The 23706-nt window shown below is 46.1% G+C and overlaps 1 protein-coding gene across 1 annotated transcript in view; it reads right to left on the bottom strand.

Annotated features, from left to right (window-relative positions):
• LOC149461829 (uncharacterized) overlaps window positions 1–23208 on the bottom strand; it is a 65773-nt gene extending 42565 nt beyond the window's left edge. Inside the window, exons 1-2 of the mRNA XM_089677694.1 lie at window positions 21756–23208; window positions 5270–6640 (exon numbers count right to left, since the gene is read on the bottom strand). Coding sequence (XP_089533820.1) covers window positions 5270–6640; window positions 21756–23150 — 2766 coding nt within the window. The 5' untranslated portion in view covers window positions 23151–23208. The remainder of the gene's footprint in view (window positions 1–5269; window positions 6641–21755) is intronic.
• Window positions 23209–23706: the final 498 nt, after the last annotated feature.

Here is a 23706-nt window from a genome sequence, read left to right on the forward strand (position 1 = left end):
CCCATGGATTTGGTCTGTATCGATTTTCTATGCATTGACAATGATTCAAGAGGAATTGGGAACGTGTTGGTAGTGACTGATCACTACACCCGGTATGCACAAGCTTTTCCTACCAAGGATCAAAAGGCAGTGACAGTCGCCAGAGTGCTTTGGGAGAAGTATTTCATCCACTATGGCTTACCCCACAGATTGCATTCGGATCAGGGAAGAGACTTTGAGAGCAGACTAGTTAAGGAATTACTTCAACTGCTCAACATCCATAAAAGCCGGACTACACCTTATCACCCTGAAGGTGATGCTCTCCCTGAGAGATTTAACAGAACTTTGCTTGATATGTTAGGTACTCTACAGGTTGATGATAAACGCACTTGGAGTCGTAAAGTTGAAGCCATGGTTCATGCTTACAATAGCACAAGACATGAGACTACGGGATTCTCCCCTTATTTCTTAATGTTTGGAAGGGCGCCTAGACTGCCAATAGACCTCTTGCTAGGGGTCTCCACTGATGGTGTCGATCATCAAAGTCACTATCAGTATGTAGCTCGTCTGAAAGATACCCTTAAGTCAGCTTATCGTTTGGCTGAAGAAAATGCTGCCAAGATAAATGAAGGGAACAAAAGGAGGTTTGATCGTCGTGTGAGATACAGAGAATTGAAACCTGGTGACCAGGTATTGCTTAGAGACTTGGGCCCTTCTGGGAAGCATAAATTAGCTGACCAATGGAGGAATGAGATTTTTACAGTGGTGGGCAAATTACCTGGAATTCCTGTGTACAAAATAAAGGGACCAGAAGGTAGAGTAAAAGCTTGGCATCAAAACCATTTGCTCCCTATTCCTCAAGTCACTGATGATGATGACTCAGAAGATACTGTGGGAAGGGACTCCCCACAACCTCAGGCTAACATCACAACTGACCCTCCTGACTCTAATGAGAGTGACTGGACTGTAGTTCCTGAGATTCAGAGCCCAACAGCTTCTCCTCTTCCAAGAGAGTCACTGAACCCTAGATCTCCAGAGTTTGTGCCTGAATCAGTGAGTACGCCTAACCAAGGATCTAGTTCTACTCCACAATCAGTGCCATCTCTTCCCATGACACAAAGTCCTCATTCAGTACCTGAAAATCAGGGATTACTTCATAGGGAAGTGCATAGAGGAGGAAGGGTTAGACATCCACCACCTGTTTTGACTTATGATACTTTGGGAGATCCCAGCATCATTCCTCAGCCCCATCTATACCATGCCTGGGTAGGGGCAGTATCTAATCTGGTCAATATGCTACCTGTATTTGCATCACCTGGCATGTATTTATACTAATCTGTTGTTTTCTTTAGCAAACCATTGTAATGGAGAGAGGACAACGTTGTGTATTTGAAATTGAATTTCATTATTGTATATAATGTGACCTTCCTTTGACGGGACGTAAAGGTTTCACCAGGGGAAGAGTGTAGGGAACTGTTATTTTATACACTAGTTGTGGTTTGTTTATGTTCATATACAGCCACTACCATAGAGGTCCCATTACAGACAAGTCCCTAGGTGTGCTTCCTGCCCCTACAAGGAGGTCAAGAAACCCCAGGATGTTATATAGTTTGTTTTCCAGGAAGTATCAGGCAGAGGGTACCAGCCTGCCATGTGCTATGTATCTGGGGAGAACTGTATGGGGATTCTGTGAGTAATGATCCAGATTAACAAGGCTGCTATCTATGTAGTTGTTACTGAAGCAGATTAGGTCTGCCTCTGTTATATTTCAACTTCTGTATTGGAACCCTAATATCTCTGCAAGAGAGAGATTTGTGGTTCATTATCATTATTCTATTTACACTGCAGAATCCTTATAGTTGTCTATATATATATATAGATCCGTGTTGTCACCTGCATAAGACTGTCAGGTGAACTTTCTGTTAATTGCAGTGTATCTTTGCAGCCTCTTTGCTTAAAGCCATAGCACCCTTATTGGTCTGGATCTCCCTTTAGCTGGGATTAGCATAGGGAGCGTTGGATAGATTAGGCTAGAGGTAGGTTAGGCATCCGACGGCCACTTAGACAGATAGAGGCCCGGTTGCAGTGACAGCCCAGTTTAGGGATAGGGACTAAGAGTGAGGATAGATAGAGCATTTTATCCTTTTAGGTGATGCATCGCTGATCTTCAGACAAGCCGTGCAATCATCCGCATAGAACGTGTTACTTGGACGCCATCACAGCATCTAAAGTGGAAGCGTGCATCTTATGGACTCTCACCTCTCCAGGGGCCCCTGCAACCGGACTGCCTATAACCCATGGTTGGAGGTATTCTGTATACTACATGCACATATACCCGGGTATAACTGCAACCTCCCAATCTATGGTAAATTGTAATTCCTGAATGTTATTCTTATGCATCCTGTTTTATGTGGCTGCTTTATATAAACTTTGCATTAATCTCATACAGGTGTGTGACATGTTTTCATGTTAGAAATATAAGCTGGGTGCATTAATACTGCTATGTATAGTTACTGTAAGTTGTCTACCTGTTACATTCCTAGAAAGGGGGGAGTCTCCTCAATTGCAGGATCCCTATTCTAGGTGGAGGCACTGCCATTTGTATTATCACAACCCCCTCTTCCATATAGCGAAGGCTCAGGATTGCCTGCTCATATACAAGTTAGCGCCATAGCTTGTTTGGTGTGGGCCATTTCACATAACCCCCCCAAAACAGGGCTACAGACACAAATCAGAAATAAAGGACAGAGTGTTAGAAGGAATGTAGGGGTTCCCTTTGTGACCTGGTATAGTTCCCTGAGATTTGATGAGATTATCCAAGAGAAATGGAAGAATCCTTATTATGAGAGTGTCATGAATGGGGGTGCCAAAGATTTGGGTAAGAGGGAGGCCAGCTGACACCCAAGGTGTTGTCCTCCATTATGTGTCCTTGGCAATCAGTAGATTGTTGCTAGAACCCCCCCATGTTCCCCGGTCAAAACACAGGTAACACCAGTACAATAGCATGCACACTCTAATATCCCATGGCTACCACCAGGTGTCAAGGACACAAGCCTAGCTACCCAAGGCACGGACCTTGTTTGGTGTAGTAGGAAATGAAGGTAGAACTTGATTTTGGTAGGATAACCCTGCTGTGATATAGTATTCACAGCCTGCAGTACCTCTCTATACACAGGGCTGTATATGACATGTTCCTGACCACTGCACTCTATACACAGGGCTGTATATGACATGTCCCTGACCACTGCACTCTGTACACAGGGCTGTATATGACATGTTCCTCACCACTGCACTCTATACACAGGGCTGTATATGACATGTCCCTGACCACTGCACTCTATACACAGGGCTGTATATGACATGTTCCGGACCACTGCACTCTATACACAGGGCTGTATATGACATGTCCCTGACCACTGCACTCTATATACAGGGCTGTATATGACATACTCCTGACCAGTGCACTCTATACACTGGGCTGTATATGACATACTCCTGACCACTACATTCTGTACTCTGGGATGGAAATCACATACTCCTGACCACTACACTCTGTACTCTGGGATGGAAATGACATACTCCTGACCACTACATTCTGTACTCTGGGATGGAAATCACATACTCCTGACCACTACACTCTGTACTCTGGGATGTAAATCACATACTCCTGACCACTACATTCTGTACTCTGGGGTGTAAATCACATACTCCTTACCACTACACTCTGTATTCTGGGATGGAAATCACATACTCCTGACCACTAAACTCTGTACTCTGGGATGGAAATCACATACTCCTGACCACTACACTCTGTACTCTGGGATGGAAATCACATACTCCTGACCACTACACTCTGTACTCTGGGATGGAAATCACATACACCTGACCACTACATTCTGTACTCTGGGATGTAAATCACATACTCCTGACCACTACATTCTGTACTCTGGGATGGAAATCACATACTCCTGACCACTACACTCTGTACTCTGGGATGGAAATCACATACTCCTGACCACTACACTCTGTACTCTGGGATGTAAATCACATACTCCTGACCGCTACACTCTGTACTCTGGGATGTAACTCCTGAGCACTGCACGTTGTTTGCAGGGCTGTATGAAGTAGTCTCCTGACCCCTGCACTCTGGGCCATTATTCATGGTGAACCAGAAACTGGATGACCTGTAAAGGCTTGTAAAGTGTCTCCTGTGAGAAATATTTGGGCCCCAAAGATCCCCATCGTGGCCCCGACACACACAATTCTTTTCACTCAATAAATTCTTTATTATAGTTTTACTTCTAACAAGATTGTAATCATAGAATCAGGAAATAACAAAGGAAGGAATCTGATTGGTCAGGAAGATCCCTTGTCTGGAATGTGGGGGCGGAGTCATTATTATTGGTGTACAATACAATACACAACGTGTTCCATTATTATAACAAAGTATTGTAGAAAAGATCCCAACATGTGACATGGCTGAATGAATGCTGGTCATATTAGTTCATCTATTCTCTAAGTGGGGCGGTATCTATTGGGCCAATCCCTTTTACAAACCACACATAATATCGCCCTTCAAAGTGAAAACAGAAACGATTTGCAGAAAATCAAAGAGTAGAAATATTTTCCGGTGGATCCCCTCTACCCAGACCCCATATGTAGACATAGAACAACAAGCTGTGTTCCCTCTCGTGCCGCACTCCTCCAACCACCCAAACCCACACAGAAGCCAAGGGAAATAATGAGAGGAAAGTTCCCCCCTAGTTTGGGGCGGAGTTCTCCTTCCCTCCTGTTGGGGGATGGGAGAAGGATGGACTGAAGACAGAGAGACGCTTCGGGGTCACCACTGTTCTGTAGAGCCTTGAAATGAAGGACATTAACTTCAGAAGTTCTTGTTGTCTGTGTAAAGTTCCCCGATAACGAGATCTGGGCTCTCCCGGCTTCTAGCTCTGTAACCCGCTATATCATTATCAGGAAACGCAACTCCGACACCCAAGAAGGGCTGAAGTTGTGTCCTTCATTTCCAGGATCTACTGACCACTCTGCACCCCGACATTTACTGCACTTCATCCATGTCTTTGGGGGCCTCTCATCTCCTTATCAACTGTTTCTTCCATGATGAAGATCAGCCATGGAGTATATCTGAGGTGTATATCAGGGTGTGCTTCTTCCCCACATGAGAGCTGGGATGTCCAGCAACATTCATCTAGAAGACATTTCCCACACTCAGGACACTAATACACATCCAGGGTTGTGTGGGACCCCTGATGTACAGGAAGACAGGACATCAGTGAGGAACATTTCCCTCACTCAGGACAGGAAAGTGGCTTCTCCCCATGTGAGATCTCTGATGTTTGGAAAGACTGGACCTCTGTGAAAAACATTTCCCGCACTCAGGACAGGAATACGGCTTCTCCCCTGTGTGACATCTCTGATGTGTGTGAAGACTAGACTTGTCTGAAAAACATTTCCCGCACTCAGGACAGGAATACGGCTTCTCCCCTGTGTGACATCTCTGATGTGTGTGAAGACTAGACTTGTCTGAAAAACATTTCCCACACTCAGGACAGGAATACGGCTTCTCCCCTGTGTGAGATCTCTGATGTGTGTGAAGACTAGACTTGTCTGAAAAACATTTCCCGCACTCAGGACAGGAATACGGCTTCTCCCCCGTGTGAGATCTCTGGTGTGTGTAAAGATTGGACTTCTCTGAAAAACATTTCCCACACTCAGGACAGGAATATGGCTTTTCCCTCGTGTGACATCGCTGATGTCTGTGAAGACTGGACTTATCTGAAAAACATTTTTCACACTCAGGACAAGAATACGGCTTCTCCCCCGTGTGAGATCTTTGATGTGTGTAAAGACTGGACTTCTGTGAAAAACATTTCCCACACACAGTACAGGAATATGGCTTCGCCCCTGTGTGAGATCTTTGATGTTTGTAAAGACTGGCCTTCTCTGAAAAACTTTTCCCGCACTCAGGACAGGAATACGGCTTCTCCCCCGTGTGAGATCTCTGATGTGTGTAAAGACTGGACTTCTGTGAAAAACTTTTCCCACACTCAGGACAGGAATATGGCTTCTCCCCCGTGTGAGATCTCTGATGTGTGTAAAGACTGGACTTCTGTGAAAAACTTTTCCCGCACTCAGGACAGGAATATGGCTTCTCCCCCGTGTGAGATCTCTGATGTATGTAAAGATAAGATTTTCGTGAAAAACATTTCCCACACACAGGACAGGAATATGGCTTCTCCCCCGTGTGAGATCTTTTATGCACATTAACATGGTATGTAGAACAGAACCTCTTCCCGCACTCAGTACAGGAGAATCTCTTCCCTGTTGGAAGGCCGGCCCGGTCCCGCACAGTCTGAGGTTCCTCAGGATACGAGGAATCTGATGGTCCATCTACACTGGGTGGTGCCGGATGGACATTGGAGGGAGCCGGGTTTTCTCCTGGACTATACTGTGTGATGTCCTCATCTTCTACTTTCCCGTCTGGAGACAAAGTGAGACAATCCTCGGAGGTTTTCTTCATCTCCCGACCATTGGCTAAAATACAAAGAGGATTACTGACAGGAGCTAATTGGTTCCCCCAAACCAGGACTCCACCCACATCAGGCAGCTTGGTCTCTGAGGAGCTTACAATTCCACCCTCAAGGGAACTAGGAAATGGCTCCTCTGATCTCCTACCAGGTCATTTCTTTATTCATGGACCTTAGTCAGAGAGTGAGGAAACAACCAGAACTGTCTTTTATAGGAGGGACAGTGATGAGGGGATTATAGGACGAGGGTCCCCACCCCCTCTATCACTCATCGCCATCTTCCCAACACAAGAAGTACTGCACTTCCTTATTTAGTCCATGATTTAGTCATGAAGAACAGCGGGGCTGAGCCCCACCAGAGGTCAGAGAGTGAGGATGGGGGGAGAAAAACCAAGATGAAGACTGGACTGATCCTGAAGACCACCATCATTGGGGTATTGACTCCTCCCTCATTATCACTTTCTGTTTAAGGGTCCAAAGTTGGAGGATGTTATCACATTATTATCACCATGTAAAAGTCTGTGCTCCAATCACATCATCCGATATAAAATGTCCAGCTGGTAGGAAATAGATGTAACAAAAGAGAATCCATATTATGTGTATATATAGCAGTGGGGGGAGGAGGAGAGCAGAAGTCAGGAGTATGTAATGTACAACAAAGTATATAGTGCAGGGGTCAGGAGTATGTAATGTACAACATAGAGTATATAGTGCAGGGGTCAGGAGTATGTAATGTACAACATAGAGTATATAGTGCAGGAGTCAGGAGTATGGAATGTACAACATAGAGTATATAGTGCAGGGGTCAGGAGTATGTAATGTACAACATAGAGTATATAGTGCAGGAGTCAGGAGTATGTAATGTACAACATGGAGTATATAGTGCAGGGGTCAGGAGTATGGAATGTACAACATAGAGTATATAGTGCAGGGGTCAGGAGTATGGAATGTACAACATAGAGTATATAGTGCAGGGGTCAGGAGTATGTAATGTACAACATAGAGTATATAGTGCAGGGGTCAGGAGTATGTAATGTACAACAAAGAGTATATAGTGCAGGGGTCAGGAGTATGTAATGTACAACACAAAGTATCTAGTGCAGGGGTCAGGAGTATGTAATGTACAACATACAGTATATAGTGCAGCAAGCAGGAGTATGTAATGCACAACATAGAGTATATAGAGTAGGGCTCAGGATAATGTAATGTACAACAGAGTATATAGTGCAGGGATCGGGAGTATGTAATGTACAACATAGAGTACATAGTGCAGGGGTCAGGAGTATGTCATGTACAACAGAGTATATAGTGCAGGGGTCAGGAGTATGTAATGTACAACATAGCGTATATAGTGCAGGGGTCAGGAGTATGTAATGTACAACAGAGTATATAGTGCAGGGGTCAGGAGTATGTAATGTACAACAGAGTATATAGTGCAGGGGTCAGGAGTATGTAATGTACAACATGGAGTATATAGTGCAGGGGTCAGGAGTATGTAATTTACAATATAAATTATACAGTATAAGGGTCAGGACTGATAATATTGGTATTCAGTAATCAGTGGAACATTAAATGTTTACTGTAGACAAGTTGCAGAGGTCCCACACCGCTGCCTCCCATCTCCTGAGACTTCACTCAGTGACTTGGGTCTGAGACACTACAGACATATCCCTCCACCCGGCACAGCCAGCAGACAACAGAGCAAGGAACCCTGGGAGAATTGTTTTGTCAGAGATCTTACTAGACCCTGGCATGGGGAAGGAGACCAAAATCACATGTCCCAGGTGTCTATGTCAAGTAACGCCCATGAATCAGAATTTTCCTGCCAGCTGAACCCCAGAACCTCCATAAATCCAGTCTAGATACATACATTGTGTCTGCAGCACAGAGAAGGAAGATTATCCGAGAGAAATCCAGGAATACAGGACGGGGAACACAGCTCAGGAAAGTGACCAGGGGATTACAGGCTGATATCACCCAGTCCCCGCCCTACTCTGGACCAATCAGTGAGCAGTATGGGTGGAGGAATGGATTTAGTGTTCATGACCCACCTGTGCTGATCTCTGTAGGAGTGTCCTCCTCTATAAATGTCCCCGTTATTCCATCCTCCTCCATAGACTGCTGATCATCCCTCACATACGCCTCTTCTTCTTCTGCTTTCACCTCAAATTCTATATCGATTGGATCTCCACTCTAAATCAAGAAAATGAGAGAAAATATCATCTGTAAAATATAAGGTCACATAAAAAATCCACACATCATCTTTACAAGTCCATGTTCTAGATGCTCCATCCCACCAACCTTGCAATAGAGAGGGATGGTGTGACCTTCCTGTGTGGAATCCCGGGAATACAGAGGACGGGGACATCTCTCTGGTGGGTTCCCATGACTGGATCCATCTGTAGGAAACACACACACTGACTGAATCCATTGTTTCTATGTGTTTATCAGATGATGGGGGATCTAGGTGGATCCTCCGTACTGCTCTCTCCTTTACAATAAAGTCTCCTCTTACCCGGTGATGTGAGGGGCGGCTGATTGTCCATCATGACGTCCTTGTAGAGATCCTTGTGTCCTTCTAAATACTCCCACTCCTCCATGGAGAAATAGACAGTGACACCCTGACACCTTATAGGAACCTGACACACACAATGATACAGTCACCATCCAGACACATCCCTTGTCTGTTACTGGAGAATGTCCCAGAATTCCCGGCACCGCTCACCTCTCCTGTCAGCAGCTCCATCATCTTCTTGGTGACTTCTAGAATCTTCTGCATGTTGTGTCTCTCAGGGTTTAGGGAGTCACATGGAGGCAATGTGATGGTCATATGATCATCTGACTTCAGAAGAGGAAATCTCTGTATTGAGGAACCAATAGGAATATCATGTTAGACTCCCAGAATCCTCCTCACCTCTCCGGTCAGGTCTGTGTTTTATTAATAGTGATCAGAGTGATGTCATGTGACCTCCCAGAATCCTCCTCACCTCTCCGGTCAGGTCTGTGTTTTATTAATAGAGATGAGAGTGATGTCATGTGACCTCCCAGAATCCTCCTCACCTCTCCGGTCAGGTCTGTGTTTTATTAGTAGAGATAAGAGTGATGTCATGTGACCTCCCAGAATCCTCCTCACCCCTCCGATCAGGTCTGTGTTTTATTAATAGAGATAAGAGTGATGTCATGTGACCTCCCAGAATCCTCCTCACCTCTCCGGTCAGCAGGTAGATGATCTCCAGGGTGAGGTTTAGTATCTTCTCAGTCATGTGACTCCGGTCCTCCTCCATCCTCATTGGTGCCATCATGTGATCTATACAGGTCTCCTTGTAGACGGATAACTTTGGGAAATGAAAGTAAGAATGATTTGGATGGTATTGGTGACACAATAATAGGATGTGGATGTGAGGGGGGAATAGGAGGGTTGCTGGACATTTAAGAACTACTCCCCCCATGTTTAGGTTTTACTAAATTTTCAAGGTCCCGGGACCCTCTTGACCTGCCAGATCAGAAATTCCCTTTTCTCTGTTGGGTTTGTTTGGTCTCTGAACTGGTTTTGATGAGTATTAGATCTGCAGACAAGGAATGATAAATCTGATCCTTCCTATGACTTGTTTGCTCTGAGGCCGTGCTGTGAGGTCAATGTCGGGTCATCATGATGTCCAGGAAGGGGAACTTGATGATTTTTGGCCGGAGTTCCCTGTTAATCAGGATAATTGGCAGAACTCCGGCTGCAAGGCTCCAATCTCCAGCAGCCTGCTGACTGACAGGAGTGATGTCACTGTCACTCTCTGCAGTAAGAGAAGGGATTGTATAGCAGGAGGATGGTGCTAGTGGAGTAGAGAGCTGTGGGGGAGGAGTCTGTTCTCATCTCTTCTATGTGTGGGTAGGAGGAGGACAGCAGGGGGGAAGGGTTTGATCTCATAGTTGCCAAGTATTCTGACATTTCCAGGACATTGTACAGAGGGGCAGTGGATTTTTCTGGCTCTGAATTCCAGCACCGGCACTGCCAGATTCTGTGGTATGGGAAGGTATTGGACTGTCCGCCCATTAATCATTAATGCTATGCAAACAGACCTCCCCAAGGACCAAGTGTCCTTCTTTGTATCTTGCAATATAATTCTTGACCAGTGAGATGGAGAGGTGAAGACTTCCTACACGTGCTGGCAGGAGATCTTTAAGGAGGTCAGAAAAGTAAGAGAAGGTGGGGTGGGAGGACCATCAGAGACCAAGAGTTCCTATGAGACCTAAAGCCCCCTCTTACCTCAGAGCCTTGCAGCCTGAATACCCCCTCAGAGGCCCCCACAGTCCTTCAGCCCCACTAACCTCTCAGAGTTGTTCAGCCCTATTACCTCCTAACAGACTCCCAAAGTTCTTCAGCTACTCCTCCACCTCAGAGGTCCCAGAGTCCTTCAGATGCAGGAAACCCTCAGAGGATCCAGAGTTCTTTAGTCCCACTACCTCCTCAGAGACCCCTCAGTCCTCTACTTCCCTCAGACCCCTCAGTATTTCCCTCCCTCTGACACCAATGATGGAACATATTCTTCATGGCCGGCTGGGGAATGTTTTCTTCCTCCTGAGCAGCAATGTAAGGGGCTCTATGCTCCATACTCCTGACCCCGGCACTCCATCATTGTGTTGGCTGCATAGTGTAATGATTGCCCATTGGCTACCTGTGTAGTGTCATCATTGTCCTTTGTAGGCCATGTATGGTCAGGATGGTCCTTGTCTTGTCTATTTATTGTCAGTGCTGTTTGTTTAGAGGACCATATTACTAGAATTTATCTCCACAATGAGGAGAATGTTCCGGCCCCGGAAGTGGGGGAATGTTCTGCCCCTGAAGGGGTTCATCTGGGTTCCCACACTATATATGTGTGTATCATCATCTGCTGGAGATAAAAGATGTCACAGTGACTATGGAGGAAGAGGACGGACATGACTATGGAGGAAGAGGACGGACGTGACTATGGAGGAAGAGGACGGACGTGACTAAGGAGGAAGAGGACAGACGTGACTATGGAGGAAGAGGACGGACGTGACTATGGAGGAAGAGGACGGACGTGACTAAGGAGGAAGAGGACGGACGTGACTAAGGAGGAAGAGGATGGACGTGACTATGGAGGAAGAGGACGGACATGATAATGGAGGAAGAGGATGGACATAACTATGGAGGAAGAGGACAGCTGTGACTATGGAGGAAAAGGACGGACATGACTATGGAGGAAGAGGACAGACATGACTATGGAGGAAGAGGAGGGACATGACGGGGGGTTACTGGGTGTAAATAGTTAATAACATCTTATTACCTCCTCTGCTGCCACTTCTGGTAACGTCTATTTTATACTTCAAAACCACCTGGAACTTCCTGCCTGACATCACTTCCTGTCTTTACCTGACATCACTTCCTGTCTGTCTTCCATAGAGAAGTCCTGTCTGGGAAGAAGTGAGATCACCACCTTCTGGAACTCAGAGGAACTGCAGCCCCGAGAAACATCTGTAAGGCTCTGTTCACAGCTTTGTAGTTTGCTTTTTGTTCTTTTTGCAGTGCTTTTCGCAGTTCATTTTGAGTTTTTTATGTGTTTTTGATATGATTGCAAGGGAGAATGTCACCAGCACACCGAGGATCACCAATATGGGGCCAAACGTTTTAATGAACGATCACATAGTTACAGCAAGGCAATGTATCGGAGTCTCGCAGGACCCCTTCATCAGGCATGTGACGGAGGAGTCATGCGAGTCTCTGAAACATTGCCTTGCTGTAACTATGTGATCGTTCATTAAAACGTTTGGCCCCATATTGGTGATCCTCGGTGTGCTGGTGACATTCTCCCTCGCTGATTCTGTTCGGTTCCAGCCGACAGTCACTGCAGCACCCACTTTTACACACCGCCATTTGTAGCGCAGGAACATGTGCGTTTGGATTGTGCACTTGCATGTTGATACGTTTGTGATGCGTTTTTACTGTGTTTTGCGTTTTGTTCAGCTCTTTTTTTTTTTTTTTTTTTTCAAATGGGAATTTTTTTTTTGCTGGGCAGAATAAAAATGCAAAAACACACTACCATGTATTTTAGCAGATTCTCCATTGAACTCTATTGTAGCAAAATGCTGCTTTTTGCTTTTAAAAAAGTCCCTGACCCTTTCCAAAAACACAGCAACTCAAAAAAGCTTAGATGTGAACATGGCCCATAGGAAACCATGTTAAGTTGTTGTGCGATTCTGAAAATAAAAAGTACTAACATACACGTTGGTGTGAATGGAGCCTGAATAATCATTCCTGTAAAATATCTGCCTTACACGGCTACCAGGGAAATTCATATATAACACAAGATAAGGAAGAACAAATCATTCTAGCTCTTATGGAACCAACACTTTAACAAAGACATTTTATTACATATAGAAGACAAATTAAAACAGATTCCCTCTGAAATCAAATCTTTTTGGTGAAGAAAATGTAAAAATATTCTTTAAAGTATAAAAATATCTATCAATCCACTGATAATGAAGATGTTAGACATAAATGACAAGGATGTAATGGTCACAGAGGAATGGTGGTGGAGATCTCTCACAGTAAGAACACTTCCTTGAATGGTTCTATAAATAAAGAATGAATCCTGGAGGGAATAAAGCTGTAAAGCAATAAATAATATATAAACTGGGCCATCCACTTCATCCATAAAGACATTGTGATTGAAGATCTTCTAGATCACATAGAAGGAGGACTCATCCATGATTTCATACATTTGTTTGGAAGGATAGAACAATCCTCAGAAGGGAACATGTAGGATGACAGGAAAGGCTCCTGACTGGTGAGATCCTCCAAACATAATGATGACATCCATGAACTGGAGCGAGCTCGTTGGGGTGATAAAGCCAATCTGGAAACACTGTGTAGACGTTCTCCAAGAACTCAGCACACTCCAGGTGTGGAGAAAGTCTCCAGGTGGGTTTAGCCTGTCATTTATCATAGATACAAACACACTGTAACCGGGATGGATCACTCTGCCATTTGCTCTCTTTTTTAGTCTGCTGGCATAGCTGTGTCCAAATTCGATAGATCTGTACCTATGATCCGCTGTGCTTTATTTCTCCTCCCGAGACCAACACTTCCTATCCTCCATCCTACAGCCATCATACTACACTGCAGTGTGGATGGGAAGAATACTCTCCATGATGCAATGATAGAAACTGACCAGAATTCCTGGACACCATAACACCAATCATATGAATGTGGAACTCTTTGGCGTAATCCTCTTTGGACAGACTGCAAAAAGTTCTGCAATGCCTTCTCTTCTCACCTTGGAACTCCTATCTGAAGATATCCACCTGTAAACTTGTACACAAAGGGCATTGGCTCTGTCAAAGATCTGCTGAACAACACTTACATAAGAACGTTTCAGGATCCCAGCCTCACTTATTTTCTGGACCAGAAAGACTTCTACAAATTCCTCAGAATTAGACATATGCTACCTCACCTGCACTGGTGTGAGAACACTCAGCCCATGGGCCCCATAACACTCTTCAACAGCTCTACACCTTCCAGCTCCCATCTCTCTACCTTCTACCACCTACTCCAAAAATGAACTCATACAACCAAACTCCCAACGATGGGATTCTGGAAATCGGAACTTTAATTCTCTATCTTTTGGAAAAAAAACAATATTTTCTCATTTCTGTTATAAAAATATCCAATAAACTCAAATTTTGTCATAAATTTAGGCCAACATGTATTTTGCTATATGTCTTTAGTAAAAAAAATCCCAATAACTGCATAATAATTGGTTTGTGTGAAAGTTATATCATCTACAAACTATGGGATAGATAATGGAATTTACACAACTTATACTTTCTGACTGCCATCACATTTCTTGAGGTGCTAAAATACCAGGATAGTACAAACACCCCCAAATTACCCCTTTTCAGAAAGAAGACACCCTAAGCTATCTGCTGAAAGGCATGTTGAGTCCATTGAATATTATTTTTTTTCTACAAGTTTTTTTTTGTACACAAAATTGTCACTTTAATGACGTATTGCTCACACAAGCCATGGGTAAATGTGGAATTACACCCCAAATACATTCTGCTACTTCTACCGAGTATGGGGGTACCACATGTGAGAGACGTTTTGGGAGCCTAGCCACATACAGGAGTGTAACGGAAGTGTAGGCAGGCCAGAACACACAAAGAAGATGGGGAACACACAAAGCTTTATTGAACTCTGAAAGACACTCAATCAGGACAGTTCATGGCACTCCGTGGCATGCGGCTTGTAGGGACACCCACGGTAAACGAGCTCATGGGGACTCAACGGGACCTTGGCTTTGGCGTCTGGCCTCAACACAGCTCCCACACAGCGTACTAGGGACAACAGGCTCACGGGGACCCAATGGGACTTTAGCTGTGGAGTCTGGCCTAGCACAGCTCCCACCCAGCTTTCTAGGGACATCGGGCTCACGGGGACTCAACGGGACTCCATCTGTGGAGTCTGGCCTAGCATAGCTCCCACCCAGCTTTCTAGGGACATCAGGCTCATGGGGACTCAACAGGTAGCTATACTCTGGGCACGCCATGGGGCGGTTCAAGAAAGGGTAGTCTAGGCATGTAGTAGGGGCAGTTCATGACCCGGGTGGTCTGTGCACACAACAGGGACAGCTCAGGACACGGGTGGTCTGTGCACCCAACAGGGACAATTCATGGCTTCTAGGGACACTTATGATAGGCGTCTTGCCGGTGCTAAACAGCAGGCGGCTTCACGAGGGATAGGCAACTTGCGGACGCTCAGCAGCAGGCAGCTTCCAGGGACAAAGCGGTCAGCAGGATAGATGGCTTCCCAGGGGCCCAACGATCAGCAGACGGGATGGCTTCATAGAGGCCCAACGATCAGCAGACGGGATGGCTTCCCAGGGGCCCAGTGATCCGCAGACAGAATGGCTTCCCAGGGACCCACAGCAATGGACAGCAGCCCTCACAGCGGCAAGCTTCTCCAGAGCCCAGCAGTCAGCAGCAGGGGCCTTTGCAGCAGACAGGAACAGCAGAGGGAGTCATGGCTATGGGGTCTGACCTTTGAGGAGGGGGCTCATGCAGAGCACTCAGCGGGGATGCCTGCAGAGGCCTGGGCCCCACCTGGACCTTGCACGACCACGGTGGCCCCAGTGACAGCAGAGGGAGTCATGGCTATGGGGTCTGACCTGTGGTGAGGGGGCTCATGCAGAGTGCACAGCAGGGATGCCTGCAGAGGCCCAGGCTCCACCCGGACCTCCCATGACTGCAGTGGCCCTAGGGACAGCAGCGGGAGGAAGAGAGTGAGCCTGGTCTTGTGCCGGCCTTTTAAAAGCCACGTGGGATGCCGGCCCAGCACCATGTTTGCCGGGCAATGAGGCACACCCCTTGACAGGGGCCATGCTCTCGAGAGCGCGGCCTTTGTCTGTCAGAGAGTGCAGGTGTGGGAAACTCTTGTGCCCTGTGCTGCACTCACCAGGGTCATGCAGAGCCAGGTTGGTGGCCCCATGTTGGAATCCCTCAGCGGGGTGTCACTCCTCTTCATCTATAGGGCCATAGAGGTGTGAGGTCCGCCACAGAGGTCACTTCCCTCTCATCCTGATGCAGCCCGTGATGAGGGGCAGGGGGGTGAGGTGACCCCCCTCATCCTGTGCAGCCCATCTTCAAAGGCTGCAACAGGATGAGGAGAGGGTGAGGGGACACGGGAAAGACACAGGCACGGGGGGGGGTTGAACAAGGAGCAGGCACTCCGTGACAGGGAACCCAAAATCCAATGACCACTTTGAAAGCCTGAATTTGCATAACTTCCTCATTTCACTTCCTCACTACCTATCAGTTTCGGAGGCCCTGAAATACCAGGATAGCACCAACCCCCCTGAAAATCACAGGTCTGATATACAGGTTTGACCCCATATCTGACCAGCTTATTGGGGAGAAATAGTTTGAATGCAAGGTGGCCTAAAAAAATGAATGAGGGACTCATCAACGCAGATTTTTTTGGTGGGGAGTATAGACATCTGCACATTTTTGGTTAAGGTGATTTACAAGGGGATGAATTTTGTGGAGCCGGTCAAATTCAGGGTCACCCCGAGGATGACAGAGTGTATTGTCATTGAAATGCGTAAATCGCATTATACTCTCATATCTATGCCTGGCCATGACAGCAGAGAACACGGCATATGATGAATCGGGTCTGTGGACAAATACAACTGCAATTCATTTTTCTTAGTAATGCCCATGTGGAGGCTTAGGCCCAAAAAAACCTTAAATTCAGAAACTATAATAGGTTTCCATGCGAACAGTCTGGCAAGGTTTGAATTCGGGTTGGTGGTGATAAACTGTTGTGCATATAAAATGCTTTTATCCGCAATCAATTCATACAGATTTTCCGTAAAAAACAGCTCCAAAAAATCAAGGGGAGGAGTTAAATTTGCTGTGTCCACCTGAATTCTGGGTTGGGCAATGAATGGGGGAAGTACGGGTGCTGCAGAATTTGTGGGCTGCCAATTGGATTTGCAAGAACATCTGGAAGGATACTAGGGGCTCTATGGGCCTGTGTGCGAATTTTTGGTGGCTGCGGGACAATACTTGTGCTCACCACCGCACCAGCTTGTACTGTACTTATGGGACTCGCCACGTCACCAAGTCATACTGCAGTGCTGGTATGTGAAAGACCAGGATGTACTAGGCCGCTGGTGATCGCCATTTCACCAAAAGGTAGCGCGGCACTAGTACTGGCACTCTGCTGCATATAAGAGTCATCATGCAATTGTAACACCTCAGCAGCCTGGGAATGGGGACCTTAGCAGGGACCTCTTCTCCATCATCTGAGCGATCTGTCAGGGTACCACTGTTGTCTACAGGTTCATTTTCTGAGGCTGATTGTGTCAGTGAGTCTTCCCCTTCACTCTCATCTGACATGCTCAGAATCCTGTAGGCCTCTTCACTAGAATACCTTTCATTGGATATTTAGGCCACTAAATTTATAGGTACCTAGTGCGATTCATAGGAAAAAGAGCACCTGGCTGTCAGGGACTGCTTGAACCGCTCAAAAAAATTTACTTGCAAGTGCTAGCAGAGATCAGGCCTGATTCTGTGAACACTGCGATTTTGTGTGCAATGTATCCTGTGACAGTGACCTACTGACACTGCACTTGCTGGGGGAGAAGTGGGGAGGGGAAGTTAAGTGTAGGGGATAAACACAGGTGCTGGCAGGTTGCCGGGGCTGATCCTGCTAACGCTGCATTTTTGGGGACACTATACTAATGTGAACGTGGCATATTTCTGATCTGATCAAAGATATTGATCCGCTCAGACACTATACTAGCAATGGAGGTTTATTGTGTATGTGAGCGTGTTCCTGGCAATCAAGGGGTTAAATGTGATGACTGATGTACTGACGGGCAATCTGATGCTATCTGGGAGGGATACTAACTGACACTAATGCTATCTGAAGCCGCTGGCGACACTAATACAGTGATCAGCAAAAAATCTGTGCACTGTACTAATGACACTGGTGACAGGGCAGTGAAGGGGTTAACTGGGGGGTGATCAAAGGGTTAAATGTGTCTTAAATGTGATTTTACTGTGTGTAGTGCTTTTACTCACATGGATCTGCTTTCTTCTCTCTCTGGGACAGAATGCGCCCAGAGAGAGAAGATGTCATCATTTCCTGTACCTGTGTAATGTAAACACAGGTACAGGAAGATCTCTGATAGGGCAGGGATCGATCATCAGATCCGAACATCACTGGCCTGAACATGATGATTGATCGGTCAGGAACTGAATCACAGCAATGGCATGTTGGTGCGTGCACGTGCGCCCCCGGCCCATGGTCACCGCAGGAGCATGAACCACATACATATATACACGATTTTGTGCAGTATTTCTGCTATAGGGCAGACTTAAAGCAGTTAAAGAAAGCGCGGCTCTGTATTTCTAATTATTGACATTTTTGGCACATTTATATGAGTATGTTCAGGTGTGGGCAGAGTTTTTTTAGTTTAATTCACTGATAAGTTGGTTTGTTGATTATTGATCACCTTTTTTAGCTGCTTGTGGGAATACTTTGTATTATTTGTGCTCCTCTTCACTAGTGTACCTTTCCAGTTCCTGTGTTTATAAATATGGACACAGGAAGATCTCTGATTGGGTACAGGTGATCAGCAGGTCCAAGTGATCAGCAGGTACAGGCCAGAAATCATTGGCCTGGTCCTGATAATCGGCTTGTGTTGTACTGAATGACAGCACAGTCAGGGCGGTGGGCTCACACGTGTACATGTACTGTATGTGATCTGGAACAGAGGGACTGCCCTGCCGCAGTGTAAGTGTGGTGGTCGGTCCTGAACTGGGTAAAGTCAGATTTTTTTGCCGATGATCTTTTGCCAACCCAACACCTCCCTGCCAGTCCTGTTCTCTGTACGCCATACATTTCCCTTTCCAATGCAGCGCTCGCCTCTGTAAAACAGAATGATGGTTTCCTTGGCCCACCTCCTACCTGGATTATTTGGGCATTCATCTCCCTCTCTCGTACAACACACTCCATGAGGCCAACTACATCACCACTTTCAAATACTTGAGAGTCCTACTTCTGTCCTGGACTCATCTTCACCTCTCCTGGATGGGGAGGATCAGTGATGGAAAATTGGCAATTTTACCAAAACTCCTTTACTTGTTCTGTACTCTTCCCCATCCCCACCCCCACCGATCCCCATCAACTCCTATACTCTGAAATTTTTTTTATAAATTCAACTGAGCAGACAAAGGGCCACGAATCCCAAGACATGCTATGTTTATACATAAGGAACAAGGAGGTTTGGGTGTTCCAAATGTTACTAAATATTTCTTGGTGCCCAGATTACCCCACTAACCCCCCTTTACACCACAATACATGGCTCCTTATGGGCTGACTTAGAAGCATTGCTCTGTTCTCAAACTTCTCACCATTCACTCCCATGGAGTCCTCCTAAATCCAGACCTACGTCTATCAGCCTCTTGATGGGTCACACACTCTGCACCAGGAACTCTGATAAATATTCCAGAAACTTCATATCCCCTCACTTGCCTCTCTTTCCTCTTTTGGGTGATCCTAAAAAGGTCCTAAAATGGCTACAAACATTACTAACCTGCCACCTTCCCAGGAACCCTTGGTACATCTTATGGCATTTGAAGCCCCCCAGACCTCACAAGTTCCCAATTTAAAATTGGCTATAAATGTTCTACTAGCAGCAAAACAAAGGCTTGGAAACAAGAGCTTGGCTCCCTCATGGAAGTCCATCTTAGCAAAGATGTCATCCAAGATGTCTAATAAGAAATTCTTAGAAACCTGGGCCCCGTTTATACATTACACTCACCCCCCCCCCCCATGTCCCCTGACACCTACACACTGCTATAGCATTGAGGCCCCAGGTTTCTGGTAAGGGGGTCCCCGATGTCCTCCATCTGTTCTTCATCTTACCACCTTGTTCTAGTTCCTTCCCTCTTCCTTTTCTCTCGGCCCCCTGACCTGGGAGGCCTTGGTTACTGGGTATCTTGCCTATCCTCTGTGCAGGACCCGACTCTCACACCCAGTCCAAGAGTGTCTCCCGAATTATGGCTAACTCAAGATTTCCCCTCCCCCTCATTTTATTCTCTTCTCCTTCCCTAATTATCCTCTTGTTGTCATTCTTACAATGTGTATGGTTACTGTAAACCCGATCTTGTAACACGCCGCGCTCATTGATCTTTATATCCATCACTTGTATTCTCTTGTATGATTTACGGATGCACGCTGGAATTGTTTTCATGGGTTGGTTACTTCTGAACATTTGTACGAGTTGCACAATGTATCCTACAAAACGTTAATAATAAAAACTTACTGCAAGTGAAAGTTAGTTGGACAAATGTGAGGAGCATTTCCCCCGCCGAGATACATTCTGCCCATCATTTATTTTACACAATGATTTCCTATGATGTCAGCTCCATCTAGTGGCCTCAATGCAGTATTTTCCTGAAATCCCTCTGTGATATGGGGGTTTGTTAGCTCCTGTGGTAGATGTTTGTAAGTTAGTCCACGTCAGTCAAGACTTGCGGTTTATCGGCACGGCAGCCCACTTTTATTAAGAAGGAAAATGAAAGTCTTTACACCATAAGGTTTCCCACGCAGGGGATTTCCCAGCTTTGTCAATACATCAGATCACTGAAAATGCTAGCTCACCTGGCTACACTTCAGCAGCACCACTGATCTGTACACTGGTCCCCCAGACTAGGACTTCTTCAGGATTACTCAGCCTTGGTTACAGCCCCTCACTACACAGGTCCACTCCTGGCCTCTACATAGGGTTCCCCAGCCCCCCTCAAGCTTGATCTCTCCTCCATTGACTTCTGGACTCCCTCCAGCCCCTGGGATTCCCTCCAGCCCCCTGCACTCACAAGCCACTTCAGGTCCCCCAGACTCTTGGAGCTGTCCTGACTTTCCCAGTCCTTGGGCAAGGAATCCCACCTCACAAGGGATGCAGTCTCCAGCAGGAACCCCCAGCTCTCCTGACAGGGTCCTGTCTCCAAATGGCAGAAGGCCTGGCCTATAACAATCCTGTCCACCTATGTACTCACACAGGCTGCAGGCATCTAGCAAAGCCTGGACATGGGACTGAAGGTCTTGTCCCCACCAAGAATCTCTGGAACCTTCAAGCTCCAGGTCCCGACCCGGAACTACCAAATCCATTGACAACCTAGAACACAGTTTTCTCTGCTCACAAAATACATGTTGGAGCTTCTCAAACAGCAGCCAGGAGGACCCGGTGTCATTGTCACAGTGGCAGGACCTCACACTTCCACACCTCCATCAGACCTCCAAGTGTTTGTGAGAGCTTCTGCTAGAACATTGACTCCATTTTTATTCTTCTCTTATCAATGGCCGACCCGGTCCCACACTTCATGCACATCTTTGGGGGCCTCTCATCTCCTTATCAACTGTTTCTTCCATGATGAAGATCAGCCATGGAGTATATCTGAGGTGTATATCAGGGTGTGCTTCTTCCCCACATGAGAGCTGGGATGTCCAGCAACATTCATCTAGAAGACATTTCCCGCACTCAAGGCACTAATACACCTCCAGGGTTGTGTGGGACCCCTGATGTACAGAAAGACAGGACTTCAGTGAGGAACATTTCCCTCACTCAGGACAGGAAAATGGTTTCTCTCCGTGTGAGACCTCTGCTGTCTGTAAACACTGGACTTGTCTGAAAAACATTTCCCTCACTTAGGACAGGAAAGTGGCTTCTTCCCCGTGTGAGATCTCTGATGTCTGTAAAAACTGGACTTGTCTGAAAAACATTTCCCGCACTCAGGACAGGAATACGGCTTTTCCCCTGTGTGACATCTCTGATGTATAACAAGTCCTGATTTGTATACAAAACATTTTCCACACTCAGGACAGGAAAGTGGCTTCTCCCCAGCGTGAGATTTCTGATGTCTGTAAAGAATAGACTTGTCTGAAAAACATTTCCCGCACTCAGGACAGGAATACGGCTTTTCCCCTGTGTGACCTCTTTGATGTACAACAAGTTTTGATTTTTGTACAAAACATTTCCCACACTCAGAGCAGGAATATGGCTTCATTCCCTTGTGCAGTCTCTGATGATTATAAATACTAGACTTAGCTGAAAAACATTTCCCGCACTCAGGACATGAGTATGGTTTTTCACCCGTGTGAGACCTCTGATGTTTGCCAAGATCTGATTTTTGTACAAAACATTTCCCACACTCAGAACAGGAAAATGGCATCTTCCCCGTGTGAGATCTCTGATGTCTGCAAAGACTGGACTGCTGTGAAAAACATTTCCCGCACTCAAGACAAGAAAACGGATTCTCCCCTGTGTGCATTCTCAGATGTTTGTGAAGACTGGACTTCAGTGAAAAACATTTCCCACACTCAGAACAGGAAAACGGCATCTCCCCAGTGTGCATTCTCCCATGGTTGTGAAGACTGGACTTCACTGAAAAACATTTCCCACACTCAAAACAGGAAAATGGCTTTTCCCCTGTGTGAGATCTCAGATGTTTGTGAAGATTGGACTTCTCTGAAAAACATCTCCCGCACTCAGGACATGAATACGGCTTCTCTCCTGTGTGAGATCTCTGATGTGTGTAAAGATTGGACTTAGCTGAAAAACATTTCCCACACTCAGGGCAAGAATGTGGCTTCTCTCCTGTGTGAGATCTTTTATGATCATCAAGTTTGGATTTATAATGGAAACATTTCCCACACTCAGGACAGGAATATGGCTTCTCAGCTGTGTGAAGGCTTTGGTGTGTTTTAAGATTAGACTTTTGTGAAAAACATTTCCCGCACTCAGGACAGAAATATGGTTTTTCACCTGTGTGAGATCTTTTATGCTCATTAAGATGGAATTTAGAAGGGAAAAATTTCCTGCACTCTGTACAGGAGAACCTCTTCTCTGTTGGAAGGCCGGCCCGGTCCCGCACAGTCTGAGGTTCCTCAGGATACGAGGAATCCGATGGTCCATCTACACTGGGTGGTGCCGGATGGACATTGGAGGGAGCCGGGTTTTCTCCTGGACTATACTGTGTGATGTCCTCATCTTCTACTTTCCAGTCTGGAGACAAAGTGAGACAATCCTCGGAGGTTTTCCTCATCTCCTGGCCATGGACTAAAATACAAAGACAAAGAGGATTACTAGACAGGAGCTGATTGGTTCCCCCAAACCAGGACTCCACCCACATCAGGCAGCTTGGTCTCTGAGGAGCTTACAATTCCACCCTCAAGGGAACTAGGAAATGGCTCCTCTGATCTCCTACCAGGTCATTTCTTTATTCATGGACCTTAGTCAGAGAGTGAGGAAACAACCAGAACTGTCTTTTATAGGAGGGAAAGTGATGAGGGGATTATAGGACGAGGGTCCCCACCCCCTCTATCACTCATCGCCATCTTCCCAACACAAGAAGTACTGCACTTCCTTATTTAGTCCATGATTTAGTCATGAAGAACAGCGGGGCTGAGCCCCACCAGAGGTCAGAGAGTGAGGATGGGGGGAGAACAACCAAGATAAAGACTGGACTGATCCTGAAGACCACCATCATTGGGGTATTGACTCCTCCCTCATTATCACTTTCTGTTTAAGGGCCCAAAGTTGGAGGATGTTATCACATTATTATCACCATGTAAAAGTCTGTGCTCCAATCACATCATCCG

Source organism: Staurois parvus, unplaced genomic scaffold (assembly GCF_062004578.1).
Source record: "Staurois parvus isolate SC_StPar_1 unplaced genomic scaffold, SC_StPar_1.0 ptg000191l, whole genome shotgun sequence".
NCBI lineage: Eukaryota > Metazoa > Chordata > Amphibia > Anura > Ranidae > Staurois > Staurois parvus.